Here is a 19,922-nt window from a genome sequence, read left to right as displayed (position 1 = left end):
TAACAAACTTTAAAAATGGAAGCCTAGTGTCGTCTGCTAAATGCCACGCTTTTGTTTTATTTTGAAGAGTATGTGAGGCTCATATAACTAACCCTATGAATTTTTTTACCCGTTCACTACTGACAGAATTTAGTACTGAAGAGAACTAGAAATACTTTCCTAAAAACAGAAGCTACAATATATGAACTGTTTCAGAATCACTAGAGAGCAGGAAAATCCCTTGGAAGCCCGTCGTCCTATGTCTTGTACCTCCCCTTGTTCCTTAAAAAGCGCCACAGATGGGTTTCCTCAAGATCCTTGGTAAGTGTATTAGTTTCCTATTGCTAAGAGAACAAATTACCACAAACCTAGCGGCTTAAAACAGCATAGATTCATTATCGTACAGTTCAGGAGGTCAGAAGTACTAAATGGGTCTTAGGGGCTAAAATCAAGTGACAGCTGATCTTCCCTCTGGAGGCTCCAGGGGAGAGCCTCTGGTCCTTGCCTTTTCCATCTCCTAGAAGCTGCCCCTATTCCTTGGCTTGTGGCAGCACCATTCCAGCCTCCGCTTCCATCATCACATCACCTTCTCTGACTCTGATCCTCTGCCTCTCTGTTATAAGGACCTGTATGATTACATAAGACCTTACCTGGATAATTCAGGATAATCTCTCCATCTCAAAATTCTTAACTTAATCATACCTGCAAAGTCCCTTATGCCCTGTAAGGGATTACATAGACATTTTGTGTGTGTGTGGGGGGGGGGGGGGCATTATTTGGCTTATCATAGTAAACATTTAGTGTTTCACAATCACATAATCAGTTTGTTTAGTCTAGTAGAAAAAGCTGTATCTGACAATAAAGAAACCTGAATATATATATCAACTGTGGTAGACAGCTTTCAAGATGGTCCTCAATGACTCCCACCTCCTGGTGGTCATGCCCTTGTGTAATCCTCTCCCCTTGAGTGTGGGTTGGGCTAGTGACTTGCTTTTGACCAATAGAATGTGGCTAAGTTGTTGGAATACCGCTTCTGTGATTAGGTTACAAGAAATTGTGACTTCTGTCTTGCTAGTAGACTCTTTCTATTGCCTTCTTGGCTTATATAGTTTTATGAAGCAATATGCCATGTCAGAGAGGTCATGTGACAAGGAACTGAGGATGGCCTTTAGTCAAAAGCCAGCAAGAAAGCAAGACTTTCACTTTCTACAAAGACTGAATCCTATCAACAATTATGTATGCTTGCAGTAGATCCTCCCCCAGTGGAGCTTTCAGATGTGACCAGAGGCCTGGCAGACACCTTGACTGCAGCCTTACGAGAGACCTTGAAGCAGAGGACCCAGAAAAGCCATGTGCAGGTTTCCTGACCCACAGGAAGTGTGAGACAATAGGTGTATGTTGCCCTAACTGGTGCTCAGTGGTTAGAGCGTTGGCCCATTGACTGAAGGGTCTCAGGGGTATGTACCTGGGTTGTGGGTTCGCTCCCTGTCCCCAGTCAGGGCACATGCAGGAGGCAACCAGTCAATGCGCCTCTCTCACACTGATGTTTTTCTCTCTCTCTCCCTCTCCCCCTCCCTTCCACTCTACTCTCTCAGAAAAGCAATGGAAAACATATTCTTAGGTGAGGATTAACAAAAAAAGAAAAAATGTATGCTGTTTTAAGTCACTACATTTTTGGGGTAATTTGTTATACAGAAAGCGCTAATACACCTATATAATACATACTAAATAAATATTTATTGAATGAAGGAATTAATTTATTGTGGCCCATGCACAAATCAACATCTATGTTATTAATTTATGAATCACTCCACTATCAGATGAAGCTCTTCCCTACTTTCTCTATTTGGTTCCTCACAGCTTATAGAGCTGAGTGATAATAAGACATGAATGAGGCCTGGTCCTAGAGGCACTTTTAGGTCAGTTAAGAGTGATATGTTTTCAACTCCAAAGTAAGCCACATAGACTCTTAGAAAGCATTTTTCCTTTATGTTTACGGTTGGGAAATAGCATGGTCCAGTTTAATAAGCTTTATATCTACATTAGTCTTTTGACATCTAAAAATACACACATATGTATGTATGTACACACACACACACACACACACACACACACACACACACACACTCTTAATTTCTGCCATCATCTACCTCTCACCAGCTCATTTTCAATTGGCAGGAAGGATCTCTGCTAACCCAAAAAGTCCCCCTTCCCCCTCTAAGCCAAGTGGTTACCCCTTCTTCTTTACGTCACATATGGTTCAAATATAACAAATGTGGCTCACCACACACATGCTAAAGTGCATCTTTCGGAAACAAACCAAGTCTCTATAGTAGCAAATGTAAACAGAAAAACTCGGGGCAGTAGAAGCCTGGTGTTCAGGGGGCCTGGCTTGGGAATGGCTGGGTTTTAGAGTTTAAACAAATGCAGTGAGTCAAGCATCTCTAGCAGGGAGTGCATCACATAAGCCACGTTAAAGGGACCTTGCATATGGAAAACCAAGCCATGCACTTAATGGTTCTTAGTAAGAACTACTTGATCATGATCATTCTGGTCATTTACTTTGATTTTTGTCTCATTTAGTCCATTATGCTCACCAGTAAGCATGTTATTAGGTATTAGTTATAGAGAGCCCAAGGCACATAACCATAAATGTGAAGATTAGACATAAACAAGGCCATGGGTTGCATTAATGCAGCTGGAACCTATTCACAACAATTTGGCAAGCAAATCCAGGCAGCTCATGTTCCACTGAAGCAGTGAGGTCCCAAAACACATCCTAAGGCAGATCACTGGAAATCAGATCACAGCACGTTGCGGCTCCATCCATCTGAATATCAATGGCCTGAGGTATCACCCTTATCGTCCAAGTTAATCACTTGCTGGACACTGTCAATTCTACCAGACATCTGTCCATGTCTCTCTGTCCCCACTGCCACTTCCCCAGTTTGGAACACCATCTCCTCCCTCTTGGGTTGCTGCTTCAGCCTCCTATTCCATCCTTGTTTCTAGGCTCACCCTACTCGAATCTAATTAGTCAGTTGCAACCAGGATAGTCTTTACAGTACATTCCAGGCAGAAGGAGTGGCAGGGGCAGAGGCCTAAGATAAGAATGGCCTTGGCCTTGCAGGAACAAAAAGAAGCGAGTATGACCAGTGACACACACATACAGAGAGAAAAGTAACAGGAGCTGGAGAGGGATGCTTAAAGCTGGGGACCTGCTTAAAACCCTCGAAGATCCCTGGCTGCCCCACAAGGTGAAATCCAAACTCTCTCACATGTTACACAAGGCTTTCCCCCTCTGAGCTGCTCCCCTTCCCCATTGGATGACCCCTCTATCCTGGGCTCACACTGTATCTATAGGTCAAAATAAATCATAGTGTATTTGCAAGTTTCCCAATTGCACACTGCACTCTGGCCTCTGGACTTTTGCACATGTTATTCCCTCTGCTTGGAATATTCTTCCCTACTTAAGATTGCAGCCTGAGCATCATTTCCCTGGGAAGCCCCCATGGCCCTCCCCTTATCCCCCCACCCATACACAAGAAGTATATGTCCCTGCTATATAATCCTATAGCAGCCTATGCTGAACTTGATACTGAACATCTGTTTATGTGTCTCTCTCCCCAATTACTCAGGAACCACTTAAGCGTAGGACTATCTTTCGCACACCATTGCATTCCTAGGGCCTGGCATGGTCCGTCACATGGTAGGTGCTCTAAAACTGTGTTAAATGAACAAATGTTCTGTGTCTCCAGCTAAAATCATGGAGTGAGTGGGTAAAGGCACTTCTTAGGCAGCAGTGAATGAAGAGCACAGAGTAGAAGGGAGGAGCAGAGCTGATCTGTAACAACATTCACTTAAAGTGAGTAACCATTGGTTTTGAAACCTTCCTGCTCACTGTCCTCTTTGGCAACCTAGAAATACCATTTTAAATAACGGAGTTTCCCATAAAGGTTAACTTTAATACTTAAAATTTTATCTTTACCATTTTGGATGAAACCTTTCTAAAATGCATTAGCTATTTCTTTTAAAACAACACCACCAACACACGAAAAAACCCAAACACTTTAACCTAGTTTAACCTACTTTAAATTTTCTTGGTGGCTTGAGATCATCAAATATACTTCACCAAATGGCCCCAGACTGGTGTGCTATTTCCTTCTTCTTTTTTTTCGAAGGGTGGAACCTCTCTCCGAAGAGCCCAGCCTGGCCCCTAAAGCAATACTATTCTCCCAGCAGGCCCAAGGGAGCCAGCCTCGGTGTGTCTCAGTGATTTCCACAGGCACCTCTCCCTGGAGAGCCAGCAGTCCTTTCAACCTCTGGCTCCTAGGCCAAGTGTGCTCACTTAAGGGTCCTTTCCTCTAGGGCAGTGGTTCTCAACCTTCCTAATGCTGCGACCCTTTAATACAGTTCCTCATGTTGTGGTGACCCTCAACCATAAAATTATTTTCGTTGCTACTTCATAACTATAATTTTGCTTCTGTTATGAATCGTCATGTAAATATCTGATATGCAGGATGTATTTTCATTGTTATAAATTGAACATAATTAAAGCATAGTGATTAATCACAAATACAATATGTAATTATATATGTGTTTTCCGATGGTCTTAGGCGACCCCTGTGAAAGGGTCGTTTGACCCCCAAAGGGGTCGTGACCCACAGGTTGAGAACCGCTGCTCTAAGGCAATCATGGAGACTGGGGCTTCCCCATGGCATGGGTCAATTTGATTTCAATGGACTTAGCCCAGAGTAGCCCAGCCAAGGCCTAAGAGCCAAATCTAGTCCCAAAGGCTGCCACTAGTTCTGAAGACCTGACCTAGCCCCTGAGACACCAACCTAGAGCCGAACAGCCAAAGCCAGTCCCGAAGGGTGGAACCTACCCCAAGAGCCAAGCCCAGACCTGGGAACAGCTGTAGCCAGTCCCGAAGGGCGGAGCCTAGCTTTTCCAAGTTCAGTTTTATCAACAGTAGAATGAGGAACAATACAGACCTCAAAGGAGAATTAAAAGAAGATAATGCAAATAAAGTAAACACTACAAGACCTGGCAAGATAGTATGTGCTGAATAAATAGTGTTTATTATCATTATATGGAATAAAGCTTTCATCATTCACTGCACAAACAGGAACAACTTGCTTAGTAATAGAAACATAAAACAGCGTTGAATTATAAGACAAAAATCAAAGGCAGCCACCTCAGAAAACTGGGTTTGATTCCAGACATTCAAATGTTAATCTCTTGCATTTATCTGGCTAGCATACAGTATGCTTTCATGTAAGCATGTTGCATGAAATCCATAGCCCTTCAGGAAGGCAGGACAGACGATGTTATTGCTGTGTGACAGAGAAGAAACCAGTGAGGTTAAGGGCCTTAGGGGGGGAGGGGTGTTGGGGGGAATACAAGATGGAAATGGAGAGCAGAGTGGCGCTCTAGGGGTACCGATTCTCACACCATGGTTTTTTTTTTCTGGTGTCCCCGGCACTTTTCCTGATAGGCCCAGTCTGGGGAGCTAAATGAACATGACTCCCTGAGATTAAAGACAGAATTCTCAAACACATTAGTCCCTCAACGCTCTGTGCACCACAAGGCCAGCCTCTGAAACAGTGGCAGCCTCTACGTGATGCCACTGCCCTCTGAGTTGCACTGGAAACTGTGGCTCCAAGTCTCCCCGGAGAAGATACGTCATGGACTCTTCAAAAGCATTACTGGTCAACTGAGTGGATTTCCAGGCTGTAACCCACCCTCAGCTCTTCCCAGAAGCAGAGAGGAAAACTCCATTTGAAAAAGGATATTTGTTCTCAAATTCCTTTTCATTTCCAAGACCACTTTAAAGTCCTGTGGCTCAGTCATGCATTTTTCGTCTTACCAAAGAGGCCTCATCACTTTCAATTTTTAAAAAATCATCTTAAGATACACACGAACCCCTTGTTTATCATAGTTGATGCTTTAAAACTCATGAGGGTTAATTACCAACATTCTCTTCAGATGTTCAGTTCCTGAAATATTAGTTTTAGAGATGGCTGAGGGGAGATGGCCCTCTATTCAGATGATCCCAGGAGCTATTGTTCTTTGACTATCACAAGGGACTGTTGGAAGCAACCAGGCAGGCTTATTAAACACCTGCTATTCGGATATAACTGTGGCCTCACTGTGAAGGTGCTGCACACATCTCCACGGGGCTTCCTCAGCTGAAGACCACCTACTGCCCACGCACCTTCTCAGAGATCCTGCTCCCACAACGGCTCCTCGTTGGTGACTGACTTACAGGACCCACGCCTTTGGCCAAGGCTTACTCCCCCTGAGGCCACCAGATTTCTCTCCCAGGAAGCTGGAATTGGGATTCCAGTTAGTGAACTGTAGGCACTGGATTTATAGGGTTCTGTCAAGTGGGGGTAAGGCGACCAGCCATGTTTGAGCCATGTGAGTTGATGGGTGAGCTGATTCTGTTGGTACACAAACAGGAAGAAGGATGATAGCCATGCTGAGAGAGAGGCAGAGGTGGGAGGCCATGCGGCCCTAGAGAGAGTTGGCAAGAGGGGAAACTTTCTTCCCAGGTTCTTGGGACTCTGGGGTTGAATTTTATGATATATTCCCAATGTTCTTCCAATAAATCAATAAATTCCTTTTGCTCAAGTCAGCTTGAGGGAGTTCTATTCCTGGTTATCAAACAATTCCTAACGAAGACATAAAGCAGAACCATTATGGTAAAAGTTCAATATGAATATGCATCTTCAGATGGTAATTTGCATAAGCAGAAGTCCTGACTGTCACTATGTTTTCTATTCCAGTGCTCTGGTCAGATCTGGGACATTTGTTTAAGAAACTAAAAGTGCCCTAGCTGGTTTGGCTCAGTGGACAGACAGAGCGTCAGCCTGCGGACTGAAGGGTTCCGGGTTCGATTCCAGTCAAGGGTACATGCCTGGGTTGTGGGCTTGGTTCCCCGTAGGGGCTCTGTAGGAGGTAGCAGATCAATGATTCTCTCTCATCATCGATGTTTCTATCTCTCCTTCTCCTTTCCTCTATGAAATCAATAACAATATGGGTTTTTTTTTTTAAAAAAAGAAACTAAAAGCAAAGTTTTTGTCCAATGTTTTAGAAAACTCTTTCCTGAATCTACAGAATATCTATTATTTTTTCTTATAAGTAAAATCTGCTTCTTTGGAAATGATGCAGTGACTCTGCTTATTTTAAATGTCATTTAACCTTGTGTGGCAGAGCCCATCTCCTGCCCCAGGCACTCAGCCTTGGTGCCTCGGTGGCAGATCTCTTCTTTCTGTGGTAGGCAGTTAGACAGACATGAGCAGAGCAAGGAAGATAGACCAAGTACAGAAGGCCACCAGGGTGCAAAGCCCTGGGTGCCAACAACAGCCAAATCTGGGAAAACAAGAACCTCCCTCCCAGGGTAACCTTTTCTCCCCCAGCATCTCACTGGTTATTCAGTTTGGACCCTTCCCTGACCTTTCCTCCCCTGGCATGTCGCTAGTCATGTGGTAGACCCCCTTGGAGAAGGAACAAGGAGCCAAAGAGTGGCCTCATGCACGTCCCACGTGGGCCCCTGCATGACCACTCCCTTAAGCATTAACCCCTGGAGATGACGTCTAGGCCTCAGTAGTAGTATTTCAGCTCGAAGCCAAGAAAAATAGCAAAACCAGACAAGTGATGCCTCTTTGACTAATGACCCCCTGCCCTGGCCAACCAATCAGTGCAGACCACCACCCTGAAAGGACACACCTGGAAAGCTGATGAATATTCTATTGAGATCCTCCCCTGGGACTTCCCCTAAAATCCCTACCCTTTGGACCAGGACCCAGTGCGCTCAGCTCAGGAGCACGTTCGTGCCTTTCCCCTCCTCCTCTTCTGCTCCCTAGGCTCTTTACCCTTCTCTTTCCTAAGCTCCAAGGGACCTCTTTTTCCTCTGTAATTTGTTTCCTGAGCCCATTTCTTCTATCTCTGTGACTTTCTAAATAAACTTTCTCTTATAGTTTAAGTCTTAGCTCTGAATTCTTTCCCAGCCAGAACTCAAGTACTGACGTTGCTGAACCAAGGTTTGGTCTGACCCCAGTGGCCCAACACCGATGCCATTCTCACCTCCAACACTTCCATGGGAACAAGGACTAAGTACACACACGACTTTGCTGCTTGAGTCCTATCGGAGGACCAATCATTTAGAATACTTCCATCAGAGAATCAATGGGGTAAGTGTAGATTCACCCACACTCTCAGCCTGTGACCATGAGTATGCTGAACCCCATCCTGTCCATCGAAAGCAGCGGTTCTCAACCTGTGGGTCATGACCCCTTTGGCAGTCGAACGAACCTTTCACAGGGGTCGCCTAAGACCATCCTGCATATCAGATATTTACATGACAATTCATAACAGTAGTAACATTACAGTTATGAAATAGCAACGAAAATAATCTTATGGTTGGGTCACAACATGAGGAACTGTATTTAAAGGGCCAGAAGGTTGAGAACCACTGATCTAAAGCTATTCCAAATCTGCCTCCTGCCATCTTGGTCCAAGTCCTATCACAATACGGCCCCCCTTACCTCTATGCATTAATTTCTGAACAACAACTCTCCTTTTCAGTCACTCTGAATCTTCAAGTAGCCCCCACATGTGTCTCTGAATCTATAATAACTCACTCAAATAAATAAGTAAACAGCCTTTTCTCCTCTATGAAATTTTAACTCTCGGGAAAGGGAGTAAGAGTTCCTAAGGATTCTGACTCCCCGGATGTGTCACAGCGGTAGTTCTCTTCTGGTGGGAGTTCCTCTCTGAGATGTAATTTCTGGTTATTTAATGTGGTAGACAGTCTCCAAAGGAGACTCTAATAATCACCCCCGCCCCCCATACATGCGTGTCGTTCCCTACTTAAATAGTTGGAATCAGTTCCACCTACTTGTGAATATAAGCTGGCCTTTTGATTTCCTTTGATCAATAAAATCAAAGGTGGACTTCTGAGTTCATGCCTTGAGAGGACTGGTAGCTTCTGCTTCCTCTTACTTGGAAGCAAGCTACCACAGAAGAGGTCCGACTACGCTGCTGAAAAGAATGGTCACCCAGGTAGAATCCTGAAGCCATCCTGAATGCCCTGGCCCCAGCAGAGCACCCAGCTGAATGCAGCCACCCGATGGAACCCATAGGAAAGTAGCAGAGGAACAGCCTGGCCCAAACTCAGCCAACCCACAGAATCAGGAGAAATGATAATCTGTTGTTGTTTTAAGCCACTAGGGTTTGGGGTGGCTTGTTAGGCAGTAATAGACACCTTACTTGACAAAAGGTCAGCCCAAGTTCAAGAGGAATGATACAGTTGTGTCTCTGGGAAGAGGAGCTCAGTTTATTGACTTGAACGTTTTTCGCAGGGACACCACAAATACCCCAGGCAACGAACCACAGGGTCATCTTTTATTTTTCTGCTGTTTCATCCCTTATATATTGCACTTGTCATCAAGTTCAGTCTTCTTCCTAAATGCATCTTGGATTTAACCCTTCCTGACTTATCTCATTGCTGCTATCATTGCTCAGGCCTTTATGCCCTGGATTTAGAAATCTATACCCATCCTCTCTTCCCCAAACATCCTTCCCCTGATCCACCCTATAAAAGTACTCTGGGCTCATCTTCCTAAACCAGGGCTTTCAGTATGTCAGTTTCCCTCGAATCAACTCTGACTTTCAAGGTCTGATCTGGTTCCTCTCTGTCCACTCTTCTACTTGGGTAGCTTAGTTCCCAACCCACAAGCACACCACTCCTGTGACCTTCCTCCAAGTCTCTGTCAGGCTCTATCTGCCTTATCCAGCTCCATCTGCCTTTCTCCATGAGGATGCCTCCAATTTCCACAACCCATCCTGGGTCCTTTCATCTTCAAAAACTCACAGCACACTAACTCATAATTCAAGCTTATTTATATAACTGGTGGGCTGGTGTCCAATTTTCTCCTATGTTTATAACTCAGATTCCTAATTACATCATAAGATTGAGGGTAGGGACTATTTCTTATGTTTACATATATTCCTTACAGGCAAGTGCTGGTATAAAGATGCTCAGTAAAATCATCCTTAATGATCTACATGAGTTTCCCTTTTTAAGTGATTCGTACGCTTTACACAACTGTGCTTTAGAACATCTTAGAAATACAGTATATATCTGTCACTGAGGAAAATGCCCATTTGGTTCAGAAAGCCTACACTTTTTAATGGAAAGTTAAATAATGTTCACTGCCAAAAACAAAGACTAACTGAGTAGATGCCATATTCGCAACCACAGAGCGGCATTGCAGGAACAAACGCAGGACCTCTCGTGTTCCCTGAGTGCAATGCCACCACAGATGCTGAGGCATGTTCCTGAGCCCCCTGGCCAGTCAGCTATAAAAGGAATGGACAGAAACATCACGCAGGTTAGGAATGAACGATTTAGGTCCACACACGCCAGTGGGAGTCTTTCCTTGGGGGAAGGCGGAGGCCACCACAATACCTGCCAGTGCTTCCATGCCTACCATGTGCTGAAATCTGAGGATCGTGTATATTTTACTTATTAATTAATCTTCAAAACAACTCTGGAAGGCGTGGATGAAGAAGCCGAGGCCAGGGGAGAGTCGTTTTGCCATAAACTATTAAATGAGGAGTGCATCAAACCTAAGCTCGTGTGACTTCAAGTCCACATACGTTTTACTAGTTTGCATTTTCTTTCTTATTGGAAGACACATGATTTCACATCATTAAGAATACTTGTGAGCACCTGTTATGGCCTCCACTGTGGTAGGTGTTGTGGAAAATTGTTAATATGGCTTGATGGGGGAAAGCCCCCATAAATTCCATCAGCACCCCTCCATAAATAACATGCAACCCAAGTAAAATGAGGGTGCCTGCTATATAAATACAGCTTTAAAAGAAATCCTTCAGTCCCCCTTTCTACCTTAAGCCTCTCTCTCCTTCACAGAAATTCCAGAGCTACCCCTGCTCTTATCTTTGAAAAATTTAGTCTAGTTGGGAAAACAAAAACCACTCTTATAAAGCAACAATAAACAAACAAACAAACAAACAAACAAAAAACACCAGGATTCTGACAATGTTAACTTGGGCAGTCTAAAGGGTTCAATTAAAAACATTATGTAATTGTAATAGAAAAATAGAAGAGGTGAAAAAAATTAGTATGCATAATTTATATTATTAATGTTCACTTCAATATTGCTTTGGCTATGGCCTAAGTCTGAGGTTTTGCTTTAGCCGTACAGTGTTAATGATGCACAGAGACGCTGTGTTTTTTTCAAGGTGAACTTCAGCTCATACAATGAAGACATGGAGAGACCCTGAGGCCTGGATAAGGCTGCTTGATGTAGTGTTTCATGCAAAGGCTCCGACTCTGGGGAGCCCCTTCCCAGCTGAGAACAGCTGGGCTGGGAACACCCGCAGAGACAGTCCAACATTCTGCAGAGCCGCTCTGCTGTGCAACAAATGCTTCCTGGATACCATTGCAGCCGGCCTTACTCCTGGGGCTTGGGATTTCCCAAACCCAAAGACGAAAAGAAAATGACTTAGAGCTTACAGCTTGAACTGCAGACCCTCTGTCGCCACTGAGTTAATCCTTTGGTTTCCACAATGTCAAAAAGGCAATCTTAATAATTCGGCATACTATCAGAATTTCAAACTCTAATTCCCAAACAATCCACAAAGAATATTCTCAGGAATGACCTCAACAGTAGCCTGGATCCATCCCAGGGCCCCCTTTTTTTCACAGAAATAAAAGAAATGGGGCTTTTCTCGAGTACTGGAGAGAAAGGGCACTGGTCTTGCCATTAGGAATCCTAGATTCAAATCCTGTTTGGCTCAGAGTGTAATCCTCATCAAATCACTTAACTACTTTAGCCTTATTTTCTCATTTGAACAGTGGGGCATGGGTGGTTGGAAGAGGACATACCACTTGCTTCATGGGACTGTTGAAAAAAGATAAATAAGATAATGTGAATATAAATGCTTTGTACACAGTAGGTACTCAATAATAGCTCAAATAAAAGCTAAAACATACTAAAAATCAGTGTTGACATTAAAATGCAGAAAACATTTCCTATAACTGAGAGACCGCCTTGACCACCACTGCCAAAGTGCCCTTGGCTTTTTACCCAAACTCTGAACATAGCTTTAAAAACTCTTAGTAGGATGACAATTGGAAGTTTTCAAATCCTGCTTTTTGGGCTGCATTTTTGTAAGGAACAACAGACTTGTTTTAACAAAGGTCAGGGTGTCAATTAAAAGGAACTTGAGCCTGTGAGGTCACTGGCTGAGACTGACCAGAGGTCCCATATTGCCCAGGTGCTATCACTGGCATCCTGGAAGGGCTGGCCTGTGTGGCTGATACAAGTGAGAGAACGTCTCACAGATTAAGAGGGAGAAGCCTTGCCCTAAATCCCTAATATGGAGACTTAAGAAACTATGGAGAAATGTCTCCTAACACTCCACGCTCTCCTCAGCCTCATCACCATCTTCCTGGGTCAAGTCCAAGCTCCGGATCCAAATCATAAGACCTCCCATTATCTGGCCCCACCTAATTCTTTTCAAACCTCAACTCCTACCTTCCTTCTTAAAATTTCTGTCTCAGCAACACTGGCTTTACTTGGGCATTCGAGTGTGTACACATGTGCACACAAACTGTTCCCTCTGCCTCCAATGTCCTCTCTGCTCCACCTGCCCCTACCATCTAGAACTCAGCTACTAAAAAGCGTGGCCCTGCAGCTCCAGCATCCCAAGGGCCTGTTAGAAACAGAGTCTCAAGTGTATCCCAGGCCTACTGAATCAGAATCTGCGTCTGAGTAAGGTCCCTGCTGACCCCATTGCTACATTTTTACATGGAACCTTAAAGTTGGATAAGCCCCTCACTGAGGCCTCAGGTCTTATGTCCAGAAGCCCTCTTTGACAAACAGGAGCCCCTGCCTCCCACCATGCCAGGGCAGCGGCCCTCTTCAGTACTCCCAACCTCTTGCTCATCTCACTTGTTACAGAGTATCTTGCATATCCCCATCTGCTTATGTGTCTGTCTTCAGTTCTAGACCAGGGGCTCCCCCAACCCCAGGCTGCAGACCAATGCCATCCTGTGTCCCCATCTTGTATAAGGTCTAGCATATGATTGGAGCTTAAAAAAAATGTTATTTGTCACAGCTAATAACCTCTAGAGTCCTTGTGATTTTAAACTTTAGTAACTAACTTTAAATATCTTGAACTTTAATAATAACTAACTTAAATAACAGTTTTAATAACCTTAAATAACTAATAGCTTTATTAACTTCAATAACAAAAACTGTAATCACTAATTTTAATAACTAACACAGATACTTGTGAGCTACATGTAAAAATATTACAATTTAGGTTACTCTTTTTTTTTCAGCCGGGGCAGCTGCTGTGAGGACGACATGCGGGCCAGGCGGGGCAGCGGGACAGGGTCTAGGTTACTCTTATTACACATTTGAATCCATATATTTTGAATGCATTTAATTTTTTAATATTTAAAATATCATATAATTTAAAAATATTATAAAATTTATATTTTGCAATGGAAACTTTCAAATATACACAAAAGTAGGAAAGAATAATGAGCCTGGCACTCTGCATCAATAAATGTCCACTTTTTTTTTTTTTTTTACTCTGAGGTTTTTTAGAATTGATTTTTAGAGAAAGAGGAAGGGAGAGGGAGAGAAAGAAACATTGTGAGAGTGAAACATCAACTGGCTGTCTCCTGCATGGCCCTCCTGCACAATGGAGCCGGTATAGAGAATCTAATCGGCAACCTTTCCATACACAGGATGACACCCAGCCAGGGCCAAATGACCACTTTGTAAAAAAATAAAATAAAAAAATTCTCATTTCATCTATTTCCCTCACCCCACCTACTCACTTTTGGGGAGGCTGAACCATTTTAAAACAAATCCCAGATATAATATTATTTTAACCACAAATATTTCAATATGTATCTATAATTTAAAAGAATTTTATTGTACCTAATACAATTAACAGTGATTCCTTAATATAATCTAATAGTCTGTATTCAAATTTTATTATTTCAAAGATGAATTTTTATAGTTGGACTTATAGAAATCAGGTGAATGATAGTAAACAAAAATAGCTCTCAGAGATGAAAGGTAAGTTTTTCATGCATGTGGCCCGAATCAGCTGTGTGTGAAGAAAATTATATTAGCTTTTAATGCCATTTTCAGGTTCCTCCCCCAACTCACAACTAGATTATCTACTTTAAAAAACAACACTGTTATAAAGAACCGATAAGAAAAATAGAGCAAAGCAAGAGCAATGCTGAGGTCCATACAAGATGTCACTCAAGCAGTGAAATAAGTGGGAATTAGAATGGTGAGGAAGGTTTTTTACAAAAGGGAGATAAGCAAACAACAGATTTTAAGCCAAATGATTTCCCCCTAATGGTCAAACCAGCAGGACTTAGAGTTAGAGTGGGCTCTAAAAGGATGATAAATTTGATAATGTTGGAATTTGCTTTTAAAACTCTGTATTTCTTTTGCCTGCACTAAAAACGTGGGGATTCTGAGAAACATCGGCAGAAGTGGTTTGAGGAGCAAATCCAATTACCGTAGAGTGTGCTCCTTGGAACGGCAAGTCCTGATCCGTGCTCTGTAGGTCAAGAGCACAGTTCAAATTTCTCTGTGCCCCCTTTTGAGTCACACTCCCTCGCTGCCTCCCTGCTCGTTTTAGCTCTCTGTTTAACACGCCGAGGGGCAGAGATTCCGGTCTTCACACAATGGCCCGCCATTCAACCACACTCTGCTTTGTCCCTAAACATTCATTCCCCCTGGCTCCTGCTGGGTCTGTTATATTCAGATATGAACTTTCCAGGAGTCTGATCATGTCACAGGCCTTTTCCTGTATGACAAGTTCAGTGCTAATCATGAATAGCGGGGCTTCACACAGAGGGTTCATATTATTCATGAAAATTATGACTCCACATCCAGAAATAGGGCAAAACTGGCCTAAAATAGGCAGGCATGTATTCAGTTGAGTCCACTAAGGCAATTACCAAGGTCTCTTGCTGCAACTATCCCAGGAGTCTTTCTCAACTATGCTAATCAGACACACTCGATGCACAAAGTTCTGCCAGATTCAAGGTTTGAGCCTCAGCTTGGTGGGGAGCCTTGGTGCCCACAGGGTGAACGTAAGGTTTTTCCAAAGAACCTCAATATCATCAAGCCAGGCCCTCCCAACCCCCTCAAACTAGGTACTGCCCAGTGCTTATTCCAAATTTCTGTAAGTCTCCCTACCTAGACCATTTCAAGGCCAGCATTAGGAGCTTTGAGAGGGTTATCAAAGGGCCATACAAAAAGGAAATGATATTAAATTTCCCTTTTTTGGAGCAACAAATATTGAATTAGAGGGGTACTAGATGGCTTGTACCATTTTTGCTCTAATTTTCTCTTCTGAGCCTTAGTTTCAGTGACCACATTGAGTCAGCTCCCACTGGCCCAAATTATATTTTATAAATGCAAGTTGAGGATTATCTTTCCAAACAAAACTGCCAGATTGAAATCCCCTCTTTGCCATTCCTGAGAGAATGACATACATAGGCTGGTACTAAAAGACTATCTTTGTGTCGAACAAATGGACCGAGGAAAATCTGCTTTCCTCTCCCCCTGTCCCTTTCTTCTTTACATAACTAGGGCCAAATGAGATGTTTTTCATTTTAAAAATTTGATTAAGCAGACTGAGCAAAAGCCCTTTCTTCTGGTCTTTACTGTTTTCACAATTGTGGGACTGAATCAAGACGTACACATGCTGGAAGGATAGTGAAACCAGAACCTAACTGCCAAGCAGGGGTGACATTTGGAAGTTTAACTTATGAAAGGTGAGCACTGGGCCTGCAGCACCAATTTAGGGGCCACCCTTTCCCCTTGAGGCATCAGAATCTGGACAGTTGCAGTGAGCATGAGTGTGGGGGTCCCAGGTTCCATGCAAACCACCATATCACTCTATATACACAGGCTCCTGACCTGAGGAAAATGGAAGGAGGCAGGGCAAGGAGCAGGTTTAAATAACAAGGAAAAAAAATTACTCAGGTAAAATGACTATAAATGAGCTGTCCTGTTTCAGCTCTAGGAACTGAGAAACCCTGACCATTTGGCATATTTAAGAAGATATTACAAACACTACATTCGGAATCTCCTTATAGTACCATGTTTAGTTTTGGTTTCTGTACTTTAAATCTTCCTACAATATTTTCTATCTTGTTTTAAAGTATCTTTCTAAGGTTCCCTGCCACATCATATATTTCCTAAGGGTCAGGGTATCTTCCTGCCTTTGTATCTTGGATATCATAACACTAATTATAGGAATAAAGGAGTGAAACAGTTAGAAAACAGGCCTCCTAGTAAAAGACTAAAGAAACCGGGATGGTTGCGATTTGTTTTTTTTGGTAGTAGAAAGGGACAAGTTGTAAGTTTTCATAAAAACAACAGAACCTCTAAATGCTAATGTGAGGAAAAGGTCTATCCCATTGGCTTTGGAAGGTATCTAATTAGATATTTACCAAATATCATGTTTCAGGGAACACAGCACATTAAATCCAAATAATAAGTAGTGTCATAACTTAGTTTCACTGTCTTTATTCATTCTAAAAAAAAAAAAATTCATTCACAAAAGTATAAGGTACTTTCCCTGGCTTGCTACTATTGCCATCTCTACTCATGAAAGAATAAGCATGAGGAAACTGAGTAGAAGTAAAAATTCTGGTTGGTTTATCTATCAAGGAAATGGGATCCCGAGGGAACCAGGCTTCCCCATTTCTGAAAAGCTCAACAAGAGAAGCGAAAATCCTCAGGCCAGGATGGCTTCTCCCTTCACCTGCTTCATGAAATCCAGCTACCTGAACTGCCTGCCCTCCGCAGCAGCCTTCACTCTACACTCTCAGTGTTCAGTGCCCTGAACCTGCAGCGGCTGCGTGAGGATCCTGAACCTGCAGGGGTGCGTGAAGGTCTTACTCTGGCAAGCGGGGATCTCGCAGTACTTCCAGTAGACGCCGTCCTCCTGCTCCGCCACGTAGCACCAGGGGCTCACATCTCCATCTGGGTTTCTGTTGGGGAAAAGGACATACCAGTAACATTTTTGTCATTTTAAGTCAACAGGCTCATTGCTTTTCAGTTTTATCAAAAAGGAACACTTCAGCTTCTGTTATTTTTTCATAATTGGTATATACCTCAATGACACCTCTTATGAAGTAAAAATTGGTAATACCTTCTTCCTCCAACATATATTTCAGAATATGGGAGCAGGAGGAGGTTGGAGGGTGAGCAAAGCTGATATATATTTACACAAATTCACTACAGTGTAACCGGGACAACTGACCACTGAACAAATCATGACAAACAGCACTGTGTAAACATGGCAATTCCCATGGCTGAGAGAGCACAGGTGCTCCTTGATATTGTGGATAAGAATGTGAAGGATGCAGACAGTCAGGATGGCAATTTGGTAATTAAGAGTCAAAAGCCCTCAAAATATGCAAACTCCCTTTACTTGGCAATTTCTCCTTTAGTATTTTATTCTAAGGAAATCTTTACTTATAAAGATGTTCATCACAACATTTTTATAATACAAAAAAGTTAGAAACAAAAATTAATGACTGCTTAAATATGTTATAGCCATATAAAGGAATGCTAGGCAGCTCGTTAAAATGTGGTCTAGAGACACACTTTATTAATATGGAAAATTTACATATCATAGACTCCATTGATGAGCTTTCACCAGATCAGTCTGGTCAACTTATGTTTCATAGAAATGGGTCCTTGGGGTGGTGACACAATAAAATATACAGATGATGTATTGTAGAACTGTACCCCTGAAACCAACATAATTTTATTAACCAATGTCACCCCAATAAATTCAATGTAAAAAATGGGTCCTATTCTTATCTTAAAACACGAATTTCTTAGAGAATTCTGAAGAAAACTAAGCCAAAGGGTTTCAATCAGAACCTAAAATCCTGTAATCCTGGTACCAACTTCTGATATAGCAATAATAGCTTTAAAAAATTAATTTCACATTTCTGAATGAATGTCTTGGAATGAATGCCCTTCAGGGTCTTCAACTCAGAGATGCCATGACAATAACGGGCAACACTGCAGAACCAGAACAAAAAAGGGCAGGGGTTACTGGACACACAGAAAAGCCTGGCCTCTCTTCACTCTTTCCAAGTCCCTTTCTTTAGACTCAGAACACTGGAAACCTGACACTCTGGTTAGGCCGGAAACGGGCATAAAGACCCAACAGCCGGAGCTTTGGAGCAACCCCTATCAGGCTCGAGAGGGATAAGTCTATTGTGTGGCCCAGAAGATAAGCCGCCCTAAAGCACAAAGGGTCCTTTTATTTTTTGTGCCCAAAGGCAGGTGCCAGTGCCAATTCTGCTCTTCCCCGTCTCTCTGTCTTCCTTCTAATCCAGATAGGTCGAGCCCAGAAAAGTGTGTTCCCATCACTCGCCATCTCTCAGACATCTCAACTGTGATGGGTCTGGAAACATCACACAAGACAAACAGTGTCGGATGTCAGCTGAAAAATCAAAGCAGGAGAACTTGTACAAAGGCCCTGCTTTAAACAGTATTTCACTGTCATTTTCCTCCCTCTATTCAGTGTTCAGCTTTGATGTAGTATTTGGTAGAGACCTTAGAAAAACAACTGTTTGTTATCAATGTCAAAATCATTCTGAAAAGCATCAGAATAGCTTAATAAAGAACGAGCAAATTCATCTTTGACTTCACTGCAGTGCTAAAAGCAAAAGGCCCAGACTCTCTGATGTGACAACAATCAACAATTTCAGCCTCTCTTTTCTGAAGTACACACTGGGAGACCAGGTCAGGGACATTCCATCAAGTCAATGCAGGGGAGGGCTGCAGCGGCCAGGGCTGAGGAAGGCGGTCTCCCCCCGGCTCTCTTAATGAATACTTACTAGTGCGTGTCTGGGAGCCTGTAGCGAGAACAGGGTGCTAATCTATGAGAAAAGATTTTTTTTTCATCTGAATGAAACCTCATTGGAAATTTCAAATTTACCTTAAAGTCAGACTTAAAAACAGGAGCTCTTCTGAGAAGACTTGCTTGATAGAAAGCAACAGAATCATAGAACAAACCAGTGGCCCACTATCAAGAGATACTTTAGAACAAGAACATAAATATGTAAAAACAAAAAACAAACACTGGTTTCTCTTCCTAAACACTCTTCCCAACCCAACTATTCTTATGAATAGAAAAACCAGGGGAAGGGAATAAACGAGAAATGGAGTGGGGTTAAATTTTTAATTATGCAAAAAAAATTTAATGAACATGTATAGCTTTAAAAATAAAGTATTTTTTTAAAAAATAATAATTAATTCTTTTATTTAAAAAAATAAAAGAATTACTTAATGAGCATTTGTAACTTCAACAATAAAATGCAAAATGTGAAGTAGCATTTATATAACTTGTTGCCTCTGGGAAGTGGGGCATGGTGGGGAGGATTGCCAGGAAAGAGGTAAAATGGGGGACTTTAAACAATATATGCTTGTTGTTTTTGAAAAAGCTCTTAATATTTGTATAGTAACAAACTAGAAACTAATGCAACACAACTGTGGGGAAATGGCCAGTTGGTACAAATGAGGGCAGAGGTGAAGGAAAGAGCTGAATGCCCAGGGATAATGAACATGGACCACAGGCCTGGTTACTGCAAGACAACCACAAGGGTCCTAGAGTGTTAACAAAAATACATGGAGAGGGCACAAGGCAAACAGTGTGGCCTGTGCAATGCAGGGGATAAATATGTTGGCTCAGCTGGGTCAACACGCCATGGTTGAGACTCCAGCTTACTGATGGAACCGGGGACACTGTAGCTCAGGAATCACTTTTCCCTGTTCCAATGGCTCAAGAGGCTGCCTTTGCACCTGTCCTAATAATAATTAAATTCAACACAT

At 42.6% G+C, this 19,922-nt stretch overlaps 1 protein-coding gene across 2 annotated transcripts in view; it reads right to left on the bottom strand.

The window, feature by feature from the left end:
* Window positions 1-19,922, bottom strand: part of KREMEN1 (kringle containing transmembrane protein 1) — a 49,101-nt gene that overhangs the window by 13,030 nt on the left and 16,149 nt on the right. For both annotated transcript variants that reach the window (XM_059676735.1, XM_059676736.1), the window contains exon 3: window positions 16,968-17,059. In XM_059676735.1, coding sequence (XP_059532718.1) covers window positions 16,968-17,059 — 92 coding nt within the window. The remainder of the gene's footprint in view (window positions 1-16,967; window positions 17,060-19,922) is intronic.

Source organism: Myotis daubentonii, chromosome 19 (genome assembly GCF_963259705.1).
Source record: "Myotis daubentonii chromosome 19, mMyoDau2.1, whole genome shotgun sequence".
NCBI lineage: Eukaryota > Metazoa > Chordata > Mammalia > Chiroptera > Vespertilionidae > Myotis > Myotis daubentonii.
This window is presented reverse-complemented; position numbering and strand designations above follow the sequence as displayed.